General features: G+C 41.7%; 2 protein-coding genes across 2 annotated transcripts; both read right to left on the bottom strand.

The window, feature by feature from the left end:
• Positions 1–7,558: 7,558 nt before the first annotated feature.
• LOC124694857 (probable GMP synthase [glutamine-hydrolyzing]) lies at positions 7,559–10,051 on the bottom strand. The gene is made up of 4 exons (XM_047227789.1): positions 9,810–10,051; positions 9,415–9,713; positions 8,886–9,175; positions 7,559–7,897 (listed from the first exon to the last, which is right to left on the bottom strand). Exons 1-4 carry the CDS (start codon positions 10,049–10,051, stop codon positions 7,559–7,561), a joined length of 1,170 nt encoding a protein of 389 aa, XP_047083745.1.
• Positions 10,052–10,090: 39 nt separating this feature from the next.
• Positions 10,091–13,981, bottom strand: LOC124701623 (methyltransferase-like protein 2). Its single transcript, XM_047233716.1, has 9 exons — positions 13,649–13,981; positions 13,040–13,253; positions 12,798–12,928; positions 12,651–12,684; positions 12,452–12,527; positions 11,706–11,883; positions 11,555–11,641; positions 11,346–11,445; positions 10,091–11,194 (listed from the first exon to the last, which is right to left on the bottom strand). Exons 1-9 carry the CDS (start codon positions 13,937–13,939, stop codon positions 11,055–11,057), a joined length of 1,251 nt encoding a protein of 416 aa, XP_047089672.1. The 5' UTR covers positions 13,940–13,981; the 3' UTR covers positions 10,091–11,054.
• Between the last annotated feature and the right edge of the window lie 10,614 nt (positions 13,982–24,595).

Below are 24,595 nucleotides of genomic sequence, written 5' to 3'. Positions count from 1 at the left end.
TACTTTGGCGAGTACCGCAACTCTAGTACCATTGCAGACGTGAACGGGCTGGTTAATTGGTCTGGCTTCCACGTGATTACACATCCGTTCGAGGTTACCAACTCTACCATCCTTGTTATGTTGTGATCCAAATTCATATAAAATGGAGCCTTGGGCCAGCTTCCAAATCAAAGGAAATCTTTGGGTGGGGGCTAAGCCCCCCCCCCCCCAACAACAATACTTATGTTATAATATTGTATTTCAATAAAATTTAACATAGGATACTAATTTATTGTCATTTTACCACATAATTATTACAAAAAATGCATAATTTTGTGTGTCAAAAGTATAAGATTATGACATCATGAGAAACTCATTTGAATTTAGCTTTTCAATGGGGAGCTGATCCCCGCCCCAAACCTGATGCAAAAGGGTGTGGAAAAAAGGTCTCCCCTATTATTAAAGGGGGATTGGAATGAGAAGGCACTTCCTGCAAGGGAGCTGGCCCATTGCGCTCCCTACACACGACCTTACCATCGAGAACATAGCCGGAACTTCCAACTTCCAGGCAGTGGCGCTCAAGTCCATGTCCGACCGCTTCGCTATCTATCCCGGCGCCATCAACGAATACCAGGACCCCCTCCGCGTGAACCTGGACACACATTTCTAAAATGAGTGGCGTATCTAAGGAATGGTGGATTTCACCTTTGGCTACACCATATCAGTGTTCCAGAAGTGCACTCTCGTAGCGCGCAACCGATCAAGGGGCGGCAGAATGGCACCAACGCTCATGGACGGGAACAAGTTACCAAGATGACGGGGCTCGTGTTCCAGTTTAGCAATTTCGTTATCTTAATCAATAAATACATCTAATAAGCTGTTGGGTAGGGTTTATTGCTTCACTGGAAACCCGCGGCATTATATGCAAGTGTTGCTTTTGGTTTTTTCCTCTATTTGTTGAAGATATTTTTCCATGTTAAAATCTTATAATCCTTACATATATATTGTTTGTTATTCATTATTTGCTTGTCATGTTTATAAAAATAAAAATCATAGACGAGGGCCACAGGAGTCGACCTCACGCCAGGCCTTGATCAGTGATCAGCATACATGCACCAGATCGTCCTTTCCGTCCGCTAGTTTAATTCTTTCTTGCATCAATAAATATTCTTTGGTTTGTTAATGTATAGTTACGTGTGGTACATACTTTTTTCTAGTGGTAGAACAATATGAACCCAACATTAAGTGCCAATTTTCGATAGTGTATCCAGATCGCACCGGATCCTTTTCTGATGAATCACCTAAACCAATAACATGCTCCACCTAAACACTTGATTTCTTTTGGAATGACAACCAAAAATAGATATAGTTGATTCCTCCGTGGTCAGCACATCCTGTAGCGTTCACACTTGAGCCAACCCCAGCATGAAGTCCATAACCAGCTTCTCCCTCCGAAAAAATTCTATTTAGGCTATGGTCATGGACTCATGGTGCAGCAGGGCCGGGACTGGGATTCGAACCAATTGATCTATCCTCCTCAGGCCTTGTTTGGTACTAGAGTTTTAGTGGGGATTAGCGGGGATAATCCGCTCCAAACTTTAAATCCCCACTTATCCCCAATGCATGTTTGGTACTAGAGTATGAGAGAGTTTAATCCCCACTTATCCCCCCTTATCCCCACTTTTTCTCCAAATTTTAGTGTAATTTTTTCAATCCCCAATACTCTACCCCTACCTAGTGGATTGGGGATTGGAGTTTTGTGGGGATTAGGTGACAGCAGTGATTCACCCAATACTCTAGAGTATTATCCCCACTAATCCCCACTGAAACACTAGTACCAAACAAGGCCTCATTAGGACATGGGGAGATACAAACCTCCCTCGAGAGGCTTGTTTCCCTGCAACTATGTCATTAACCCAACTTGGGGAAAGGTCGGAAGAAACCAAACGTTACAGCTCGACGACTAAGATCTTATATCTTCTAATTAGAACCAGAATAGTTAACCAAACCAATGAAATATGGATTGATTACGACACATCTATAGCGGCTCAGTTGTGGTACTCCCTATCTCGTTTTTACTTACTTCGCGTCTGGACTAATCAAAATCAGACATAGTAAGTTTAACTAAAAATATGAAAAACAGTAGTAATATCATAATAGCAAGTGCACATAATATAATAGTATATACTTTATAATGATTTAATAGTATATATTTTGCATTAAGGATGTTAATATGTTTCCTATTTAATCAAATTTTATAAACTTTGACTTTCACAAAACCGTGAAGGGAGTACTCATTTTCCACGACATCTCTTTGAACAGGTAGTAGGAGACATGGGAGGAAAACAATCATCTTATTCACTCGTCAAACAAAGATATGCCACTCTCCTCCTTTAATGCAGGGTAGGATCATGTGCTGACCACTCCTCACCACACAAAATAAATCTGTCTCTCTCCTCACTAATTACATGGCAAGCCCTTATGATCAAAAAAATGCGTTCGTGCCGGACGCATGCGGATATGTGACCACTTTTTATGTCTATATACGACGCAAATGGACATAAAAATGTGTCGCCCCGTTGGAGATGCTCTTATGGCCATGGTGACGAGTTGATTTTGGCCCGGACAAAAACTGCGCCAAGCCTAATCCACGCATTGGGCAGGGCATTTCGGGCTAGGACTGTTAGTGTGGGACTGTGGGTAGTGTGATTCTCCTTTAGTTTTTCTTTCTGTTTTTTGGATTATTTCGCTTTGTTTTCCGGTTCAGTCTTCTCCTAGTTTTTTCGTCTCTTGAACTTTTTAGAACCCAAAATTTCAAAATTTTCAACTTTTAAGTACTTTGAATATTTTTAAATTTTGAATTTTTGAACATTTTTCAATATTGAATATTTTTAAATTAAAACTTCTTCCAAGTTTTGAAATTTTGCAGATTTGAGTTTAATTTAAAATTTTCAGATTTGAATTTATTTAAAACTTTTCAAAATATAAACATATTTCAAGTTTGAACATTTTTTAAAATTGAACAATTTTCAATTTTGAACTTTTTCACGTTTGAACTTCTTCATATTTAAACATTTCTTCAAAATATGAAGTTTTTAAGAAATCAAAAAATAAAATAAAAAAAAGAAAAAGCTCACGTTCCTCCGGGGGGAACGAACGCTCCCATCCTCCTCCTCTAGCGTGCCACGCATGGTAGTGGGACTACCTTATCTCTTCCTCACTCTTCACGGTTTGTTTTCCTCAACTCCACACGACGCCATGGATACTGGATCGCACCTCCGCGCCACGTCTTCTAATGCCCCGCCTCCTCACCATGCGCCTCCACTGCCGGCACCGGCGGCGCCCCCTGAAATCCCTCCTCCATCAGACCATCACCACCCCCAGATGAGCATCTTCACCGCGTTGCCACCCGCGGATCTTCCCAATGGTAGCGCCACATATACTCCACCTCCGCTCGACGGACCTCAATTGTCGGCACCAGTGGTGAACCCCGGCAACTCCTCCTCCACCATCAGCCCTGGACGCGCATCTCTGTCGCGTCCTCGGGATCCACGCGCCCGCACCACCCGCCGTCTCTCTTCCCGCAGACACCCATGTCCGTGCGCGGTCCCCTGTAGTTCGTCGCCGCCGGGCTGGATCCTCGCCACCGTCGGACCACAAGGCGACGCCCACTCGATCTCCGGCACAGGATACCGCAGTCGGCCAACGTGTGCCCAACACCGTTGTAGGAAGCAGGCAGGGAGCTCCCCGACGCCCATCTTCTGTGAGAGATAGAGGTCGCATCACATGGAAAAATAGTATATAGTGCTGCAAGGAATTTAACATGGCAAAAATAAAGAAATGTGTTGCTACAAAAAAAATTTTGCTACTATAGTTATGAGGTCTTGCCAATATGGCACAAATTGTTTGGGAAATTCACTTTGGCTCATAGGAGCATATAAACCTATTGTGTGAAAATACATTTTAAAGTGTAAAAAAAATCAAAATAAAATTTTGCATTTACATCTAGATATTTTATGTTCGTACACAAGTTTCCAGAAAAATATTTTTTCCATGTGTCTCCTTTAAAAAAGATAAATTTTGATGCTACAACACGACTACGTATATAATTTTTTTTGTGTTTTTTGTACATGCCACATAAAATGTTGTTTTCTCACGAAAATTTGTGTATGAACACAAAATGTCACAATGTACACCACAAATTTTATGTCAGATTTTTTTTTATTTTTTTAAACTATTTTACATATTGGGTGCAAATGCTCCTATGAGCCAAAACGCCTCTTCCAAATTGTTTGCTACATTCTCTCCGGCGATGTCTTCGGTGAAAACGGTTTTGCTACATTGTGCTTTTGCTATAATTGTTATGTGTTTTTGCTATAATTATTTTATGTTTTTGCTAAAATAGACGATTTTTTTTTGCTACGAGATCGAAGTTTAGTTTGCTACATTGGCACCTTGTTTTTTTTTTTGTCTCCGGCGATGTTTTCAACTAGGTCATTTTTTGCTACAATATTTTTTTCTACTATGTCTTCGATGAGATCTCCGGTGAAGTCTGTGTGTTCTGTGGATGAACCGTTTTTTGCTATAATCGGGTGGTTTTACTACACTGGTGCTTTTGTGAAAGCAGAAATGGGATTTTAGATTTTGCTACACACGAAAATGTTTTTTACTACATTGGTATATCATATAAGAAAAAATGGAATTAGGGAGACTGAAGGGACACGTTGGCATGCTCCGAAGCTCGTCCGGGGGACACCCGGCACTGCCCAAATAAAAACCGGTAGGGAACCGTATGTAGGACGGAAATAGAAAAAGAGCATGAAACAAATTCTCCAGGTGGATGGAATATGCGCTTGGCCCATTTGTGAAACCTTGACGTGCCCTAAGTTGTTTCGCCGCATAAAGCGATGAATGAACAGGAGACGGTGAATCCTAATCACTACCCGCTGCGGGTTCTAGGCGGGCCTAGCCCATTTAGCTTCTTTCTTCGGTGGCCGGTTACAACGTTTTTTTTTTTGTTTGTTTATGTAGCCTTTTCCTTCTTGTTTTCTTGGTTTAGCTTGTTTTTTTGGTCGGTTTTTTCTGAATTTTTTAAAAATTTGAACTTTTTCTAGTTTGAACTTTTTCTGAATTTGAACAATTTTCTAATTTAAATTTTTCCGAATTTAAACAATTGTTTGTGTACAATATTTGAATTTGAATTTTTTTAAAAAGTTTTGAACTTTTTTGGGTTGAACAAATTATTGGGTATGGACATTTTTCAGAATTGAACTTTTTCAAATTTAAACATTTTGAATTTTGACTCGAACTAATTTGAAATATGAACATTTTTTGTTTAATTTTGATTTTCTCAGTTTTTAATTATTTGTTCACATTTTGTTTTGCGTGAAAGACGCCACATTTTAAGGAAGGTGGATCGACCCGGTGGACCCAAAGGCAGGAAGCTGCTAGCGCGCACACACTTGACATCAAGTTTCAGGCCACCATAGTTTGTTAACATTTTTGTTGTGAAAATTTGGCTGGTCTATTAATAATCATCAACAGTACTGCAAATAGTTCAGAAAATAATAAAATTATAAATAGGTATTTAAACCACCTAGCGACTACTACAAACACTAGTACAAACATCCTACTTTCCTTCTCTTGATGTCAAGTCTAAACTAATACCAATGGCATCACATGCTATAAAGATCAAGCACTAAGACATCTCCAACAACACTGCTATACCGCAGCACCGTATCTCGTGATTACGGCGCGCGGCATCGCTGTTTATGGCCTGCAGCTGGCAGTTAAGATTCAGATGCCCAAAAAGTTTGCTACCGCTTGCGAGAAGTTTCCCAGACGCCGTATAATAGAACACCACAAACATGAATTTCAACATATATGCAACAAAGCAAGATCAAACACATCACAAATAAATCCAAATAAATAGTACTGCTCATTATTACATCACAATAATGTTCTCTTCTTTGAAGAGATCCCATTCTTCATCGGACTGGAATCATCATACGACGAACTCATGTACAATCATGTCATCTACAACAAACAAATTAAATCAAGACAACATGCGGCAGCATACCTTCCAAAATTCGGCGGCAAATCAAAGCGAGTGGACGACGGGGGAGGGGGCTCGGCGAGCTGAATCGACGCCGAAGAGCTTCGGCGACGGCAGAATCCATGCGAGAAAGCTGCGGCGCGTTTCCGCAGGCCATCTAGAGTGGGGGGCATAGATGGGGTGGCCGTGGGAACTAGCGGCAAGATGCGGAGATGACGAGCGAGCAGCTGGGTCACCGGAAACGGTCAGGAAATGGTGCGGACAGATGATGGCACTAGGATATTTCAGCGTGGGCGTGCAACTTCGAGTTTGCAACGCCGAGCGTGTGCCGCAAAGATGCAGCGCACAGGTTTTTTATTGCGCTGCTGGAGCCATGCGTAAAATAAAAGTTTTTTCAACGCAGCTGTTGGAGATGACCTAACCACAGAAAGTCCAAAGGCTAATTTAGTACTAAACAATCTTGTTAACTTTGTGGACATCAGCTTCGGGAACACACGGATTTTCCAATTTGGTAATAAAATGATCGGATTAAAGGTTTGCAAGGGCCCAAGGGTGAGGGTTTAATGGTCATCGTGTTATGATTGGTTTACGGGAGTGTTTTACTTAACTGCTTAGAGCAAGTTTAATAGTATAGCCAGCTGCTGGCTATAAGCCATGTGTCATGTCATTTGTAGCTAACATAGAGCCAACATGTATAATAGTGAGCTATAATCATGTACTACTTTATCAATGGATGACCCACATTTCACTCTCACAAAATGCCTAGGAGCACGTGCTATGAGTCGGCATCTGCATGAGAGCGCACTCCTCTTCTCTTTCCTCCTCTCTCTCCTCCAACTAAGCATGAATATATTATTTTAACCCTTATAGCTAGCTGACTAGGACTTATTATATTTGCTCTTACTCAGCAACATCCTGATGAACGGCTGAAAGTTTGTGGAACTTTCTTGTAACTACCTCCATACTGTACTAGTTTAGGGGCTCACTTTTCTATGGTGCTAACTTCGTCATGCGATATTGCCATACAAGGCAAGTGTGTGACATAAGGGCTGACGAATTGTTGCCATGTCAACACGACACTCAGTCTACGTGTGTTGTCTCAGTCTATACAAGCATAGCTCCATTGCTTCTTAAACTGATAATAAGCTACATATGCTACACTATGAGGACCTTGGAAAATGTGTTTTGACATTAAAAAAGATCCAAAGGGAGGGAAACGTAGCCTCATTGTAGTAACTTCAACATCCTATATTCATAAAACCACACCACACCACTCACTGTAGCCTGTATACATCGAAACCAATGAAACATTACACCGCACAATACAATCATGTTACATGCAATGGGGAAGTAAACCACACCTGACCATGCAAAATCAACAATCTATACAAATGGATACTACTAACGGGCTAACACACCACAAAGTGCACTGTCCAAATGCCATGAAACAAACGACACAATTACAACATGATCACACCTGCAAGATAAGTAATCACGTGACACAATTCAGTGCAAGTTCAGAGATTAATTACACCCCCTGATCTCTGAATCCTCTGAAGAGGATGAGCTCGATCTTCTCTCTGCTCTCAGGTCCTTCTCATCAACCTTGGCCTGTCTGCAAACCTGATCGAATCTGAAGCAGCACGGCAGATGGTCGTTCACGATTCCGGCGGCCTGCATGAAGGAGTAGATCGTCGTGGGGCCGACGCACCGGAACCCTCGCCGCATCATGTCCTTGCTCATGGCTTCAGATTTGGGCGTCTTGCTGGGTACTTGGCGGGCGTAGCGGAAGCCGTTTGTGACGGGCCTGTGGTTCACGAAGCTCCAGCAGTAGTTGCTGAACGATCCAAACTCATGAACTACCTGCAGATATGCGTACCGATAGTAAGCATATCACTACCAGAAGCTGTGGTGATCCAGGATGCGGGTAAGAAGTTTAAGTAAAGCAGGGTAATTGAGATCTCAGCAGACAAAGAGTAGACCATGTATTATCTGGTGCGGGAGAAAATGGCATGGTGTTTTTGGTACTCCCTCCGTTCATAAAGGATGTCTCAACTTTGTCAAAATTTGAATGTATCTAGATACATCCAAATTTATCTGAAGTTCAAACATCTTTTTATAGACCTAGGTAGTGCATTAGTTCTGAGACGCTTTTGTTCAAGGAAACCACTGAATCTGTTTTATTTAACGGGTACTAAAGAACTTGGTTGCAAAGTTGTGGTATGGTGCAGGAGTAGCATTATCCAAGTCTCTGAGAAAGAAAGGATAAGTAGCATATAGTGGTATTATTCGAGGTACTGGCATTTGATATCGGAACAGTTCAATAATTTTGTAAATCAAATGATGATTGTGATACCAATACAAAGTGTCACATTGTTCAGATTCAGAAACTCTCAAAGCTCAGAAGATATGGGCCATATGGCTCATAGAATATGCAAAGTCTTGTTGGGCTTTTTGTCAGTGGGGAGAATATGGCTTCATTTGTTTTTTTTTTCTGAAAGGAAGCTCCTCTGCTATAACCTATTACTCCTTGCAGTTGCAGACTTGCAGCTAGCAGATGAGAGCAAATAAGACGGGTTTTGCCACTCTATTTCGAAATATATTTAATTATAGCCCATAATTTATATGCATCGGGTAAATGAAGGGCCGTCCCTACTACTATCCAATGAATTGTCAAATGCTTGATCCCTTCCTTTGTTGAATGGCAATAATGAATGAGTGGAGTTGGAGGAATAAAAACGGAAAGTAATTCTCCTGTTCAATTCCTGCTTACAACTAGAAGTTGAAAATATTCATCAATGTGTCTTCAACAAATGAAAAACTAAAGAAACTATGCTAATAACCATTTTACCTTTCGAATTTGCTTGGCGTTTGTGATAACAGCTCGCATCTTTTGCTCTGACAACAGCCTTGTTCCATTTGACTTTGGCAACTGGTTCATCTTCTTCTTGTCCGTGAACTCACCCAAGGATGCATCGTAGAAACCATCAACCATCGCCCTGAACTCCTCCCTCTTGCTCAAAATAACTGGCCACGTGAGCTCAGCTAAGGCTTGTGACAACGTAAGCAGCTCAAACAGCTTACGATCGTCGTGAACAGGAACTCCCCATTCTTCATCGTGGAATGCAACGTAGAGGGATTCTGGAGAAATGATTGTGCCATCCGAAGTTATGAGCACGTATTGCAGCCCCATGGTTAATTTTAAAAAAATCATTTTTTACGAAGGAAAAAATCATATGCTTGTGATAAGTATTTATCATGGGGTTCAATTTATGCAAGTCCAGCCTGTAGGCAAAATAGAGATGAAAGGAAAAAAAGAAGAACCAAAAAAAAAACACATCGACTGCTAAAACGGTACAAGAATGCAGAGTAACGCTCACCAGAGTTGGCAGTGATCCAGGAGCACCTCCTCTTCCCTGCCTCCGGGTCGACTTGTGGCGGCGGGCTCATACCCCTTGCTGACGATGCAGATTCATCACACTCGCCTGCCTTCGCCTTCGTATGGCCCTGCGCCTTGGGTCTTCCTACTTTCGAGCAGGCGGCGGGGAGAGTCGTGCGGATGCGAGGGAGCTCCAGCAAGCCGCTCGCCGGCGACGAAGAGGTGACGCCCGGCATCTGAGGTGACAATCGTTCGAGCCTGTTGGGACGACTTGGAGCAGGCGCACTCAGGAACGAGCGGCTAATAAGGTTTTTGAAACAGGTTGAGAAAGGACGGATGTACCCTGTGGTGAGCTACAACGCCTGAGCATTTTAGCGAGGGCAGATGCGTCATTACGTTATTTCTGCGATCACGCAGTTCGTGTTGTTGTTGGAGAGGCTGTTCCGGGCTGGACGTCGCCGTCGGTGCGGGTGCAACAGCCTCGGCACGAACGGAGGTTGGCTTGGCTCCGACGACTCGTACCGTAGCCGCTGGGATGTGATTCTGTGTATGTCCTCTTTCGGCAGCCAGCAAGAGCTTCTTCTATTCAGTAACGATTCTGTGTATGTCCTCCTTGTAGAAGAAGAAAATTTATCCATTATAGCAGCACAATGAAACGAGAAGAATGTATAGGATGCGCGCAACGGACAGCATTGGTATAAATATCTTACACCACAGGTTCCAGGAAATAATCATGTTCCGAGAGGATCAACAACTTACATCAGAATCGGAGTTTAGTTTCACATAACAAGTCGTCAGAAATTAGCTGGACTGCGGTTTGCAACGAGAAGCTATCATCATTCAGAGTGGTCTACTCTTGCTATGACTCCTCCAGTAGAAGCAGTCTACAGTTATGCGGGCAACGGAATGGTAATTGGGATCTTCTCTCGGTCAAAACATGCACAGGATGAACCGAACCTACCACCTTTCCCCAAACTTTGGACTTTGCTACCAATCAGCTGCTCCTGTGCCGTTTCTGAATGCCAGTTCAAACTCCAGTTAGCACTACACTAATCCAGCTGGAGATGTTCTGCAGCACCTGAAGACCCACAAGGAATCAGTGATAAAAGATTAAGGGAATCACCAATGTAGTATATGGCAAAAACCATCTTTAAGATGTGATACACCTTCTAGGCAATAAATCAACTAAACTAAGTGCTCCACAACGTATGCAGCTAAACTTATCCATCGTGAGCTGGGATCCACTAGTAAGGAAAACCAATTCATATCTTTGTGATTGAAAATTTTGAAGTTCCTTTTATTTCTTTGTATACTAGATAATACTAGCATTATCTTAGTGCTCATGGACTACCCATAGCTTAAGGGCAACCTATAAAGCTTTTTGCTTGTGGACAATCCCACGATGTATATGGACAACCATATGAGGCATTTTTTGGCTTATGGTGTGGCTTTTTCTTACATTAACAAATAACCTTAGGAGCTAAACAAAATATTGTAAAACGAAAGCATGCGCATTGCTAGAAAATGTAAGAGAATGGGAAGAAGGAACTACTTACGGAAAAACATGAGACATAACAACAAAGCATTACATCGATTCAACAATTGATTCAAACTGCACATATCGTGATGTTGTCTATCATTTTACTTCTCCGTGAAGTACATGGAATCCTGGAAATGAAGTGGCTCGTTTCCCCAAGAGGTCCATCCAGAACCCAACTCTCTTGCAAAAAGCTCGATGCACCTTGGAGGTTTAGAACAAGGAATAAATTTGGAAAGTATTTCTTTTGCAGGTTAAGGATTGACGACAAACCATATCGCACTATAAGAAGAGCCCCATCACGTCAGTAATAAGAATATGCTTCATTGCAAATAATAAAATCTATTAATTAGCTAATTAACGGGATAGACACTGGCAAACCACAGTAAGGATACTCTGAAGGGGAGGTTTCCTTGAGTGTGCACCCGGGACACTCATAATTACTTGGCTAGCTTGCAGAAACTTAAAATTTGATCCTGGTTCAGCTTCTCTATTCTGCAGGAAGAAAACCAACAAAACAATATATGATCAAGTTCAGGTTAGATACTACCGATCAAATATTGCATTCAAGAGAATGGCAAATAATTTAGACGAAAGAACTCACAACATTTATGTAGCCAAGAAGAAGACACTCATAAGGTCTGTGATGGAACAAGTCCAAATCACCAATGAGTGAACCATCCGACTTCACCTAAGTTACCAAATGTATCAATTACTGTTGAAAGATAGGTGGCACATGAGTATTAGGTTCAAACCTTCAGCCAATAAAACTCAGTGGGATCTTTAACTCCCCAAGATGGAAGCAATTCATCCTCAACAAATCTTCGCAATTTCTCCCGATTTGTAATCCACAAAACTAGAAGAGCTCCAGCTGGATCAGCAAGTTCTTGAACTGGAAGATACAACAAATATCTGTTGGGAAGTGTAGGATACCTAGGACATAAATCGTTGAATAAATGAATTTTCAATTCATAAAGATTCCTAGCTGAAAATATAAAAATGGGACTACTACACTTAAAAAGATGGCAACTTAATCACGAATATGGATTCGTATTAGTCCAAGATAATTTAGTTTTCTCTAAATCAGGGTATATTGTAGGAGACATGACATCAACATGGTGCATGGCCTGTGTATCATAAATACCTGTAAATCATAGGAGACCACAAAAGATATGCTTCTTACTCTTCCAAAAACAAACTTCAAGAACCAACGAATGATGTAGGATATTACAAATGCAATATTCAGGAATAGAATGAAAAGAACCATGTGTTATAGGTCAGATATCACATAGCTATGCTAACGTTCAAGCATAGTTTCTAGAGTTTAACAAGTTAGTTAGAAAAGAGAAGTGGAAAGTTAAAATGCAGTGTAATTTAATTAAAGCAACACTGCTAAACAAAAAGGACAAATACTGGAAAGTCAGCCACCAATAAGTCCGATCATAAAAATCTAAAGTTCTGCCTACTTGGCAGAGGAAGAAAAATAGAAGTGTTAACTTACGCTTCTTTCTGACGAACACATCCATTCTCCCAAGGTGGGTCAATAACTATAAGGTTGTAACCATTATTCGAATTATCTGGAGAAAAAAGACAGCATTAACAAAATAAACGAATTAAGTGCATGTGCTAATAAAACTATAACAAGTACATCAAGATCTATACGGCGTATTAAGACATTTCTTATGCTACATTGAACATACCAGGAATGAGATGACGAACATGTTTGTAGTCAGTCTTCAGTTTAGGTACCATCAGAATCATGCAAAACAATCAGATTAAGGGTGGATTGTTCACTTAGATGAAAATAAATGAGAAACCTGCACTAACGAATGATAATATTAACTCACCATCAGGAAGCAACTTCCTTTTGGTAAAATATAGAGTCTATTCTGAAATTCTCCTTCCGCCTCATCATTTTCTTCAATACTGATCATCTTATTAAACAACGTACTGGACCTCCTTTGGACATGAAAGCTACCTAAAACACGACAGAGAAGCCAAACCCATTTTAGTTGCGCGCTTAACACCATAGATACCTATAAGCATGATCACCAGAAGTACTCATACATTTTTGGTAAGATCTTGTTACCTGCCTCGCCCTGACCACGGGGCTTCTGAAAGCAAAGAGTCATCTCACAAAGAGGTGCTCGCCATGAGCTCCCAAGCTCAACAAAATTGTTCTCAGAACTAGTTTGAACATCTTGCATGCATTCATCTCCCTTGACCATCCCTGGAAGAAACTTCAGTAGATCTTTCGCCTCAAGGAGTGATTTATGAGCGCTAATTAGCAAAGCCCTTGCTTCCTATCAAATGGAAAGAACACAAGAAATCCAAACATTACATCAAATACCTGTAGGACACTCTTCAGACTAATTTCCCCACAAATTTGATATAGCATAGTGGCATATTCCTACTATTATTCAAATCCTAACAAGACAACAAGTGTCAATTACAGATTTTCTCTACAAATTTCTAACAAGAAATGGGACTTTCCAGTTTCTAGTTTGATGACATAATTAAAACTTGGGCTGTTTTGGCACACCATTTTTTTCTTCTATTTTCCCGTCAGTACTCCGTATGCATAAAACGTGAAGTTCCTGCCGCTAATGAGGAATTTCAGTGATTCAGTCTTAACAAATAAATTATTAAAACAAGGAAACAACAGTAAGCTAATCCAAACAATGTAACACATGGTCACCTGGTGCCGGGCTTCTGCGATCTGCTCCACGGCATTGAGTTCCCTGGGCCTCGGCTGTCGCTTCCGCTTCCGCTTCTTCCGGTCAGGAGACGGCGCCGTTCGCTCGCCCTGCGCGTGGCCTTCCTGATTCGACGGGCCGAAGCTGCGGGAGTAGTACGCAGAGGGGATGAGGCGGAAACGTCGGCAGGATTCGCTGAGGAGGCGAACCGGGTCGAGGAAGGCGGCGAGGGACCCCGCAAGACGGTATATTCCGGTGGCCTCCAGCGACCGGAGCTCGTCGGAGACCTCCATCGGAGAGGCGCCGCGGCGGCGGAAGGGTTTGGATCGGGACCGAGCCTCGGCTGTAGGGTAGGGGTTTAATCCATAGGTGGGTCGAAGATAGCCTTGGTCTTATCCTCTCCCCGTCTACAGTAGAGAGCGGTGTTTTTGGGCGATTCCAGGCGACCCACCTCGCCGCCGCTCGGCCGGCGGGTTCCTCCCCCTCCGGCGGCTGCTTCGGCAGCGGGAGGATGGGGAAGCCCCGGTCGGCGGCGTGTATATAGCGTAGGGTTGGCGTGGGTGCTGGCCGGCGGCGTCTTGGAGCGGGAGGCGCGGCCGGAGCGGCTTTTGCTGGTGGGAGGCCCCTGCTCTGGCGGTCTGGTTCTTCGGAGCTGTGCTGCTGATCTCCTGCCTTGTACGTGCTCGGGGCTCCATGGAGCTGATGGGCGCGTGCTTCCCTCGCCGGAATCCGTGGGGCGGCGGATCCGGGATCTTCGAATAAGGATTCAAGCTGGTTGTGTTGCAGGGCGTTGGCGTGGGCGGCGCTGGGTGGAGGCTCTTTGGGGCCGAGGTCGTCGACTTCCCAGTCGCAGAGGGACGGTCCCGTATCCAAGGCCAGAGGGGATCGATTGCGGCGGCGCGCCGGCGTACGTCTGGTTCGTCGTCTTCGTCAACGGGGTAGCTGAAGGACTTCTTTGTAATATCGTTTATGTATCAGGACCTATCTGTAAGATCCCTGTGATAATATAATCAGCTTGTGTTCCCGCAAAAAAAAAAATCCATAGGTGGGTCCACTTATCAGTGAATACCGTCGTCGTTGGAGACTCCGAGTATAGCGCGCTGGACACACATGGATCAATAGTGAATGTTCCCATGGAGGCACTCAAAGAAGGATGACCTCAAAGCCCGGCCCTTGGCGTCGAAGAAGGAGGCGGAGCCGCGCAACCGGGTGCATGTCCGCATCGAAGTCGTCCAGGCCCTATACAACAGCGAGATGCCGTGCGACGGCTAGGACGATGTGCACCTGCTCGACGGGTGGCTCCTCAGCCACCGACGGGTTCCCATTCCACCGGTGCCATGTTTGGGCCAGGCGCGACGCGATGAGATCATCCGTAGGTTATCCCTCTTACTGCCGGACCTCCGCGCCGATACCGCGTTCGTCGTGTACTCCCCAATGTCGGACACGTTAGATCATCCCTTCATGTGTTATTGTACTAAACCTAATCCCTTTTGATCTAACCCATAGATCAATTCATCTTTACCCGATGTTAGCATGAGGGACGATGGCGTCTCACCCACCCCTCCCACGTCCTAAACCCTAGCCCACTTCATCGCAGACGATCTCTCTTATCCCTGGTGTTTTCTATTTACTTTTCCACCTATTCTCTCCATCATACTCTCTTCTACACTTTGATATCCTTTTCTGATCTCTATTTCTTCATCCCATCATGGATCCTTCATAGGTCTAGAAGGTGACATAGTCCACTCCAACCGCTACGATGGTGAATTATGCCTCCGGCTGCCTAAGGAGTGGATTTCCCTTGCCAACGCCAAAGGAACACCGATCATCGGTAGATCTCTTGAAAATGGGGAGGTGATATATCCAACTAACATAACACTCGTCTCTAATTCAGTTATGTGTAGGTGTGTGCTCCAAATATAGTTATGCGTACTAACCAAGAGAATTTGCATAACATCTTTTGTCAGCTTGCCCATTTCACCGGGACCAACTTGGAACTACAAGCAATTAAGTTCTACCCTTCCGAATAGACCAGAATAAAGCATTAAGATTCATGAACACACATAACCCTCGAAATTACTACATCTCACCTTTGTTTTTTCCCACCTGTCACCCGGTGATTCGCATGATCAACATAATAACAAGTGATACACATCGCAGATAAATACCAACCTCACATATATGATAAATAAATATAAGTTCAGTACTAAAATCAAGTTACTTAGGCCCTAGTAACAAGCATTAAACATATCAAAGGTGTACCAACACTCATACAAGAATATCTTTAAGACGAACACCTAAAATATCGATACATATGGAGGATTACATGATCAATCTCATCCAAAACCCATCCACCTCTAAACCTACAAAGAACTACTCACTCATTGTGATGGAGAGTGAGTACATGATGGTTGGTGATGACGTCGGTGGCGGTGATGATGAAGAAGCCCTCGAAATCCCTCTCTCCGGGGTGGAGAGCAGGATCAATCTGGCCCCTGAAACGAAAATCGTGGTATCGGCGGCGCTCTATTTCATGAAACGTCGTGTCCTCCAAGGGGTCAGGTTTTAGGGTATATAAGGCACCACGCGAATGGGGGAGGCGAGAAAACGATCGAGGGCCGAACTGTAAGGGTATATTGCACATATGTGTGGTTTTGGTAATTAATGACAACCCCTATGGACTAATGTTTTCATTGAGTTTATATGAAAGAGTATTCCATAGGTACTACTTGTATTCCATGTGTTGGATTCAAGTATGTATTGGCATCAAGATCATCGATTTGAAGATATATATGTGATATGATCAAGAAAAAGAAATGAAGATAGAGTTCTTATGTGGAACTCAATATTAGCCATGCTCTAGCTTATGTGATAAGCAACGAATGATCAAGATCTTGAGTGCTTGATTCCAAGTGAAGAATTCTTTATACACCTCAAGATAGTATTATAGAGCATGCGAAGATACAAGGTTGACCAATACAAAGAGTGAAGAATAGATTCAAGATTGGTCAACACATGAAGCATGATGAATGTGCCACGAGAAGTCATGTGGTATGGTAAGCCATGCCAATCATGCTTTATGAACTAACCCATCATATATATTCCCTTGTGTTGTCTATGTGGGTTAGGTATCTTTCCATGGGCATGCATCAAAAGTGAGATCTCATATAGCCCATGAGAGGATGACGTCAAGTGATACGTCCAAAACGTATCTACTTTCCCGAACACTTTTGCTATTGTTTTGCCTCTAATTTGTGTGTTTTGGATACAACTAACGCGGACTAACGCTGTTTTCAGCAGAATTGCTCTGGTGTCTTGTTTTTGTGCAGAAATTCAACTTTCGGGAAAATCCTCGGAATTTATATCAATGGGCCTATTTTACAAGAATACTCACGGAGCCAGAAGGGCAAGCCAGGTGGAGGCCCGAGGGCCCCACACACCAGGCCGGCGCGGCCCAGGGGGGGCGCGCCGCCCTAGTGTGTGGCCCCCTCGGCTAGCCTCCGACGCCCCCTCTGGACTACTTAAGAGGTTCGATCTAAAAATCGCGAGGAAGAAGTCGAAGTCGCCAGAAACCCTCCAAGACGCCGCCACATCGCGAAACTCCATCTCGGGGACCGAAACTCCGTTCGGCACTCCGCCGGACGGGGAATTGGAGGAGATCATCGCCATCATCATCACCGACGCCTCTCCATCGACCAGCCATGTTTCCCCCATCCATGTGTGAGTAATTCCCTCGCTGTAGGCTGAAGGGGATGGTAGGGATTGGATGAGATTGGTCATGTAATAGCATAAGATTGTTAGGGCATAGTGCCTAGTGTCCGTAATTGGTACTTTGATGATATTGTTGCAACTTGTTATGCTTAATGCTTGTCACTAGGGCCCGAGTGCCATGATCTCAGATCTGAACATGTTATTGTTTCATCATGATATTCATTGCTTTATGATCTTACCTGCAAGTTGTATACACATGTCGCTGTCCGGAACCAAAGGCCCCGAAGTGACAGAAATCGGGACAACCGGAGGGGATGGTAGTGATGTGAGGATCACATGTGCTCACGGAGTGTTAATGCGTTGCTCCGGTACTCTATTAAAAGGAGTACCTTAATATCCGATAGATTCCCTAGAGGCCCTGCTGCCACCGGCTCGGTAGGACAAAAGATGTTGTGCAAGTTTCTCATTGCGAGCACGTACGACTATATATGGAACACATGCCTATTGATTGCTTTGTACTTGGACACCGTTTTATTATTATCTCGCAAATGCCCCGCTTTGATTGTTACATGAGTTTCTCTCATCCATGCAACGCCCGTTATCCGTCCCCGTGCCTACGATATTTTAATCCTCGCTGTTTACTAAAATCACCACCGCTGTCTTTGTTACTCGCTCGTCGTTATTTCACTACTGCTACTGCTATAAAACTGTTACTACTGATAAACTCTTGCGAGCAAATCTGTTTCCAGGTGCAACTGAATTGACAACTACGCTGTTAAGGCTTTCAAGTATTCTTTGTCTCCCCTTGTGTCGAATCAATAAATTGGGTTTTACTACCCGCGAAGGCTGCTGCGATCCCCTATACTTGTGGGTTATCAAGACCGTTTTCTGGCGCCGTTGCCGGGGAGCATAGCTTTATTTGGAAGTTCACTTGGATTGATATTGTTCGCTGCAAATTCTCCATCATGGGTAAACCTCGCGATCCTAAAGTCGCCATATTACCATCCACTACAAGAAAAGGTACAACTCCGAGTACCTCTCGCTACTCTTGATTCACCCTCCGTGATAAGTCAACTTGTTTCACCGCCGCAAGCTTCACTTGCGGGTACTTCGTCGAATCTGAAAATTCTCATAATATTGATAATGTTTCTGTTGTGCTTGATGATAGTGGTTCATTGGGATCCTTTCTAGATGCTACAATTGCTAGGTCTAGACAAATTGAAAATACTGAAACTCCTAATGCTGCTACACCTGTTAATTCACCTAAACTTGATTATTCTAGTGATGATCCTGATGAGGATTATGTGGAACTTAATGATGATTTTATTGATAAACTAGCATAGTGGCCCCCGCAAATGCGAGGGTATTATCTTTATGTGTTCGAGAAATGCATTCATAGTTTCATATATTTTTGCAATATGTCAGCATAAAAATATGGTTAAATAGTCATAGCACATCAGTTAGATTCCTTGATATTTCCTTCAATAGATGGATGCAATAACAATGGGCGTGTATGTGCTTTGTGTTAGGAAACGTTTCTATTTGCTATCTTCACTCCAAAATATCTAATGAATTAGTTATTGCTACATCATAAAGATGTCACTTTGACCTCGTTTTATATGATTATGTTTTAATAATTAATAAAAATCAATTGTGGAAAACAATTGAATAAAATATCTAAAGTTATTTATATTTGCTCATTGAGGGCCACTTAGAGTAGAAAATATGGAGGTGTTTGTTCAAGTGCTTGGAATAAGAAAATTGCTCATCCAAGTACAAAACCTCGTGATCGTCCGTCAAGATGACCATAGCACGCCTATGTGCGAGGCTCTAGTGAAGAGAGACAGAATTTCTATTTACTCGAGTTGAACAAAAATATTTTTATTTCAAGAGATATGGATTAGGTTGCCATAGCATCTTAAATCGACAAAAGGTGATCTCCTTTCCAATTTTGTTTTCTCCCAACGAAAATATAGCGCTAGGTAATGTTATTTCAGGTTTACAGAAATACCGGCCAAATATCGTCAGAGATTTGTTAAAAACATTTTACAGATTTCTTCATAATTTGCAAATATTCATTAAACTTGAGAAAATTACGTAAAACTTGGTAAATTTTTCTTGCTAATATTTTTCTTCGGTTTTATTCGGAAAAGGTGGTTGGTGCCGAGATACCGGAAAATACCAATTGAGAAGAAGAAAAAACCTGCTCATGTCTCTAAAACTGCTTTTGTGCCAAAGTATAGGAATAGTCTTTTTTACTGTAATTGGAGCAGAGTTGTATGAAACTATCTCAGTGTCGTTTGAACTAATCTTTTGTTTTAACGGATATAGCTCGTGTCATTGTTTTAAACGGACGTGGCCCTGTTGTTTTACGTGGACTCGTTTTCTTTTGGCAGCCAGCCTGCCGGAACACATCTTTGTTCTAGCTGATTGCACTTCTTTTTTTCTTTTTGATTCAAATTCAAAAACGGATATAGCTTGCCATTTTCTAGCTGGACTCTTCTTTCCTTGTAGCCGGCCAGCGGGAGATGCAACATATTGTATATATGGCATGTTTTGTTTGTTTTACGCTGAACCAATATAGTAGTTTTTTTTGGGTAACTCAATCGTGTCAACTACACAAATCGGATTGCTTTTTAGTTACGTAACTATTAATAGTTGGTTAAATCCTAGCCACTTATTTTAGATCTAACTATTATAAATAATTAAAGTGATGTGGATTAACGTGATGTCTCTATTTGAGTTTCGTATATTGCTTTTAGTATATAATAGATGCAATGCTATTACTGATACAAGAAAAATTAAAAAGTTTCTCGCACAATATACTATTAGACATAAGCTATCTCCTAATCCTAAATTTGCCACATCTCCTATATGCATTAAGGATAAAGATTGTGATTTTTCTCTCAATCTATCTCATATAGCTATTGTTGAGAAAATACCCATTTGTGGTACTGAAAAAGAAAGTGCTGTAGAACACATGAATGAACTCTCTTCTATGAGTAGCTTGTTTTCTGATGATGTCAAGATGCGTACTTATTTCGTTGCTAAATTTTTTCCTTTCTCATTAAAGGATGATGCTAAAACTTGGTATAATAATTTGCCTCCTGGTTCTATTAAAAGTCCAGGTGATTTGCTTGATGTTTTCTTTCGGAAATACTTTCCCGCTAGTGCTCAACATGCCTGCTTTACGTAAAATTTATAGCTTTGACCAGGAAGATGGAGAGAAATTGCCTGAATCATGGGCAAGATTTTGCTCTCTTATCAGGGCTCGACCTAGACATAAATTGGAAAAGCATGATTTACTTGATATATTCTATAGTGGACTAACCGTTGAGTCTAGGGCATATTTGGATAGTTGTGCCGGTTGTGTTTTCGAGAAAAGAACTCCGGACGAAGCTCGAAGAATTATTGGCTAAAATAGGCCGGAATCATGATGATTGGACTACACCCGAACCAACTCCAACGCCAATATTGAAGAAGAGGGGTTTAATTAAATTGAATGATGAAGATATGAGGGAAGCCAAGAAGTCTCTCAAGGAGAAAGGTATTAAATCCGAAGATGTGAAGAATCTACCTCCCGTAGAAGATATATGTGAGATAATTCCCCCTTCATCCATGATTGAGGTAAACTCTCTTCAACGCTTTACTAGGGAAGATATTCCGTATTCAAAACCTCCTGCTCAATGCTTAGATGAGTTTGATAATTATATTGTTAAGCAAGAAAATTTTAATATGAGAGTAGAGAATCATCTAATGGAAAATTCTCAAGCTATTAGCAATTTGCATGATATTGTGAAGAGAACCTCCAATGATGTTAAGATGCTTGTTAAACATTTTCAAATGGTTCAAACTCAAATTGATCAACTCACTAAAGTGCAAAGTGACCTGTTAAAAAATAATTCTAAAGAGAAACATGCTTATGAAGTAACAACTAGAGGCGGTGTCTCTACCCAGGATCCTCTATATCCTGAAGGGCATCCCAAAAGAATTGAACAAGATTCTCAACGAATTGAAACTAGTGCTCCTTCTAAGAAAAAGAAGAAGAAACATAAAAATATTGTAGAATCCTCTGAACCTGTTAATGATCCTAATAGTATTTCTATTTATAATGCTGAAACTAAAAGTGGTAATTTACATGATAATGATAATGATAATGATAATGATAAGAAAGATGCTTCTGATAAAGAAGAGGTTGAAGATGAACCTGAAAAGCATGCTAAAAATAAAAAGTATACTAAAAAAGATTTTATTGCTAAGAAACATGGTAATGAAAGGGAACCTTGGGTACAAAAGCAAATGCCTTTCCTGCTAAGAAACTAAAATCAAAGGAAGAAGAACACTATAATAAATTTTGCAATTGGATGAAACCTTTATTCTTGCAAATCCCTTTGACTGATGCTATTAAATTGCCTCCTTATTCAAAGTATATGAAAGATATTGTCACTAACAAGAGGAAAATCCCCAATGAGGAGATTTCCACTATGCTTGCTAATTACTCTTTCAATGGCAAAGTTCCAAAGAAGTTGGGCGACCCGGTATACCTACTATTCCTTGTTCTATTAAGAATAATTATGTTAAAACTACTCTATGTGACTTGAGAGCCGGTGTTAGTGTTATGCCTTTTTCTCTTTATAAGAGACTTTATTTAGATAAGTTGATACCTACCGATATATCTTTGCAAATGGCTGATAAATCTACTCGCTATTCCTGTTGGTATATGTGAGGATGTTCCTGTTCAAGTTACTAATAACTGCTTGATATTAACTGATTTTGTTGTGTTGGAAATACCTGAAGATGATAATATGTCTGTTATTCTTGGGAGACCTTTTCTTAACACCGCAGGGGCTGTTATTGATTGCAATAAAGGAAAGGTTACTTTCAATGTTGATGATAAGGAGCATACCGTCTATTTCCCCAAGAGGATTGATAAAGTATGTGGAGTTAATACTATTTCTAATGTGAGAACTATCAAAGTTGGAACTATCGATTGTCCTATATATGAGCCTAAAGAAGGATATCAAAGCCTTATGATTGGATCCATATCAATACAATTCAAGGTAACATGATTGATTTGAGGTTTATTTCTCTTTATGCTATGTAAAATTTATTTGGTGGCAATACTTGATCAACCTTGTTAACAAATACTTTTTATATGCATAGAGGAGGTAAACAACATTTCTTTCTTCCTCCACTTGTTCTACTTGCTGTAGCACTTTTGTTTTGCAAAGTTCCTTAGCTAATTAGAGATTTCAAAATTTTTCCTAGCCAGTAATAATAAACTTAATACCCAGAAATGTGCATTTTTCAAAGTTTTCAAAAATTCACAAAAATTATACCGTTGGTCCTATTTTTCGAAAATGCACCCGGGAGCACCTGGGGATGATCAGTTCGGCACCCCAGGGTGGCACCCCAGGGTGGCACCCCACAGGCCGGCGCGGCCTGGAAGGGGGGCGCGCCACCCTGGTGTGTGGGTCCCCCTTTGCCCCACTTCAACATCTCTTTCTCCCACACTCTTCTCTCTCCCGAAAAATCAGCACCAGCTTTCTCTCACTCGTGTTTTTGCTCAAGAGCTCAGGATTTCTCGATCTTTTTGCTCAGCCCAGATTTCTGTCTGAAATTTGGCACATTTGCTCTCCGGTATGTGACTCCTCCGATTATCCAAGTAGAATTTTGTTTGGTTGAGTATATTTTGAATATTTTGCTGCTGTAGGTAACATGTTTAGTGAGTTTGCATGCTTGTCCTAAGTTGTAGAAACTAGTTTTGATGCATGATTAGTACTCTAGCAAGTTCCTATAGTAGTTCCCCTCAATTATATTTCACCAAATCAAATTTTATAATGATTGTTAAAAATTTCAGAAAATGGAGTGGAATAGACATCAGCTAAACCAACAAGAATTGGAGGTGCAACAAGTCATGAGAGTGAACCGCGAAGAGGGAGTATACCCCTCTTACTACCCGTGCACAGATTTCATGAGAAGTGCAGGAATCTTGGGAGATGTTTAGAATCTAATTTCTCGTGCAGGGTTGAATGACTTTGTTGACGGAGAACCATGCCAATATGCAAAGTTGACTATGTCTGTTGTGCAGGATTTTAAGTTCAATTGGTCGCAATCTAACCCCATGGTTCAGTACAAGATTTATAATAAAACTGTCAACTTTCCATTCAATGATTTTTGTACATCAATTAGAGTACCGCAATGGGGATCATGTGAGAAGATAAGGGGATCGCCGCGAGAGCTCTTAAGCCTCTTCGAGATGATTTGTCATGGAAGGAGTTTCTCAGAGGATGGTGGTAAAATCACTAGCATTCAACTCCCAGCTATCCGCTACTTTGCTTATTTCATTACTAAATGCGTTCTTGCTAGAAAGAATGGTAGTAAACTATCTATCCAGGATTTAGCTTTTCTAGCTGCTGCACTGCAAGGTAGTAAGGCCTATAATTTGGGTGCGTTGATAGCTTATAGACTTGCTACTAACCGTGAGAAGGGCGGAATCTGTGGAGGTCTCATCGTCTCTCGTTTACTAGCTTTGCATGGTGTAGAACCTCACCATCTTGATATTCAACTTTCCATAGAAAAACTTGACATAATCTCCATGATTAAACATCAATTTGTTTCTAATTCATCTAACTTGAGTAACATGTCTTACAAGATAACATTTTACAAGAAGACTTGGAGAACAACTAAGAAAACTGAAAAACTAGTAAGATTGCCTGCGCCTGTTCTATTTAACCTTGATTCCAGGGAGGATTGGTCAGTCACAGAAGGTGCACTGAATGCACACATAGAGGGAGGAGGCCATCATGCAAGAGACAACACGGAGGAGGCCGAGGAACACCTCGACTCGTCATCCGATGCAGCAAGTTCTTCGCATCAACATTTTGGACATGTGGAGCCTCCACGCTTTTCTTCTGCACAGGGACCTTACTATTACTACGCCATGTATGATCCACCGGCGAGGAACAGCGACCCTCGCTGGGGTTGAACTCCACTTAGGCCAAAAGCCTAAGCTTCGTGGGAGGTATACCGGCATCACTCATTCTTAGCATATTATGGTTGCTGGATACTTGTATATACTTGTTTAGTTTCTTTGAGTGGTTTTCTAATGAGAGGGAGATGATATTTGGGGAAGTGCTGCCTGAAAACAGATTCTGGACTGTTACCGAAAAAATTCCCAAAAATAGCCAGAATGGTATTTTGCGAAGCCAATTTTTGTGCATGTTCCCCAGGTTGTT

This window comes from Lolium rigidum, chromosome 3, assembly GCF_022539505.1.
Source record: "Lolium rigidum isolate FL_2022 chromosome 3, APGP_CSIRO_Lrig_0.1, whole genome shotgun sequence".
Classification (NCBI taxonomy): Eukaryota; Viridiplantae; Streptophyta; class Magnoliopsida; order Poales; family Poaceae; genus Lolium; species Lolium rigidum.
The sequence above is the reverse complement of the archived record's forward strand: the minus strand, read 5'-3'. Positions and strand labels throughout refer to the sequence as shown.

What these genes read in the sequence shown, in the direction of transcription:
- LOC124694857 (XM_047227789.1), bottom strand. Translation starts at nt 10,051, where the DNA reads ATGGATAAATTTTCTTCTTCTACAAGGAGGACATACACAGAATCGTTA. An exon ending in CTGGATCACTGCCAACTCTG is followed by an intron (nt 9,176 to 9,414) that starts GTGAGCGTTACT and finishes TCATTTCTCCAG; the next exon opens with AATCCCTCTACGTTGCATTC. An exon ending in ACGCCAAGCAAATTCGAAAG is followed by an intron (nt 7,898 to 8,885) that starts GTAAAATGGTTA and finishes GCATATCTGCAG; the next exon opens with GTAGTTCATGAGTTTGGATC.
- LOC124701623 (XM_047233716.1), bottom strand. Translation starts at nt 13,939, where the DNA reads ATGGAGGTCTCCGACGAGCTCCGGTCGCTGGAGGCCACCGGAATATAC. An exon ending in TGTTCGTCATCTCATTCCTG is followed by an intron (nt 12,528 to 12,650) that starts GTATGTTCAATG and finishes TTTTTTCTCCAG; the next exon opens with ATAATTCGAATAATGGTTAC. An exon ending in AAGGAAACCTCCCCTTCAGA is followed by an intron (nt 11,195 to 11,345) that starts GTATCCTTACTG and finishes AACCTGCAAAAG; the next exon opens with AAATACTTTCCAAATTTATT.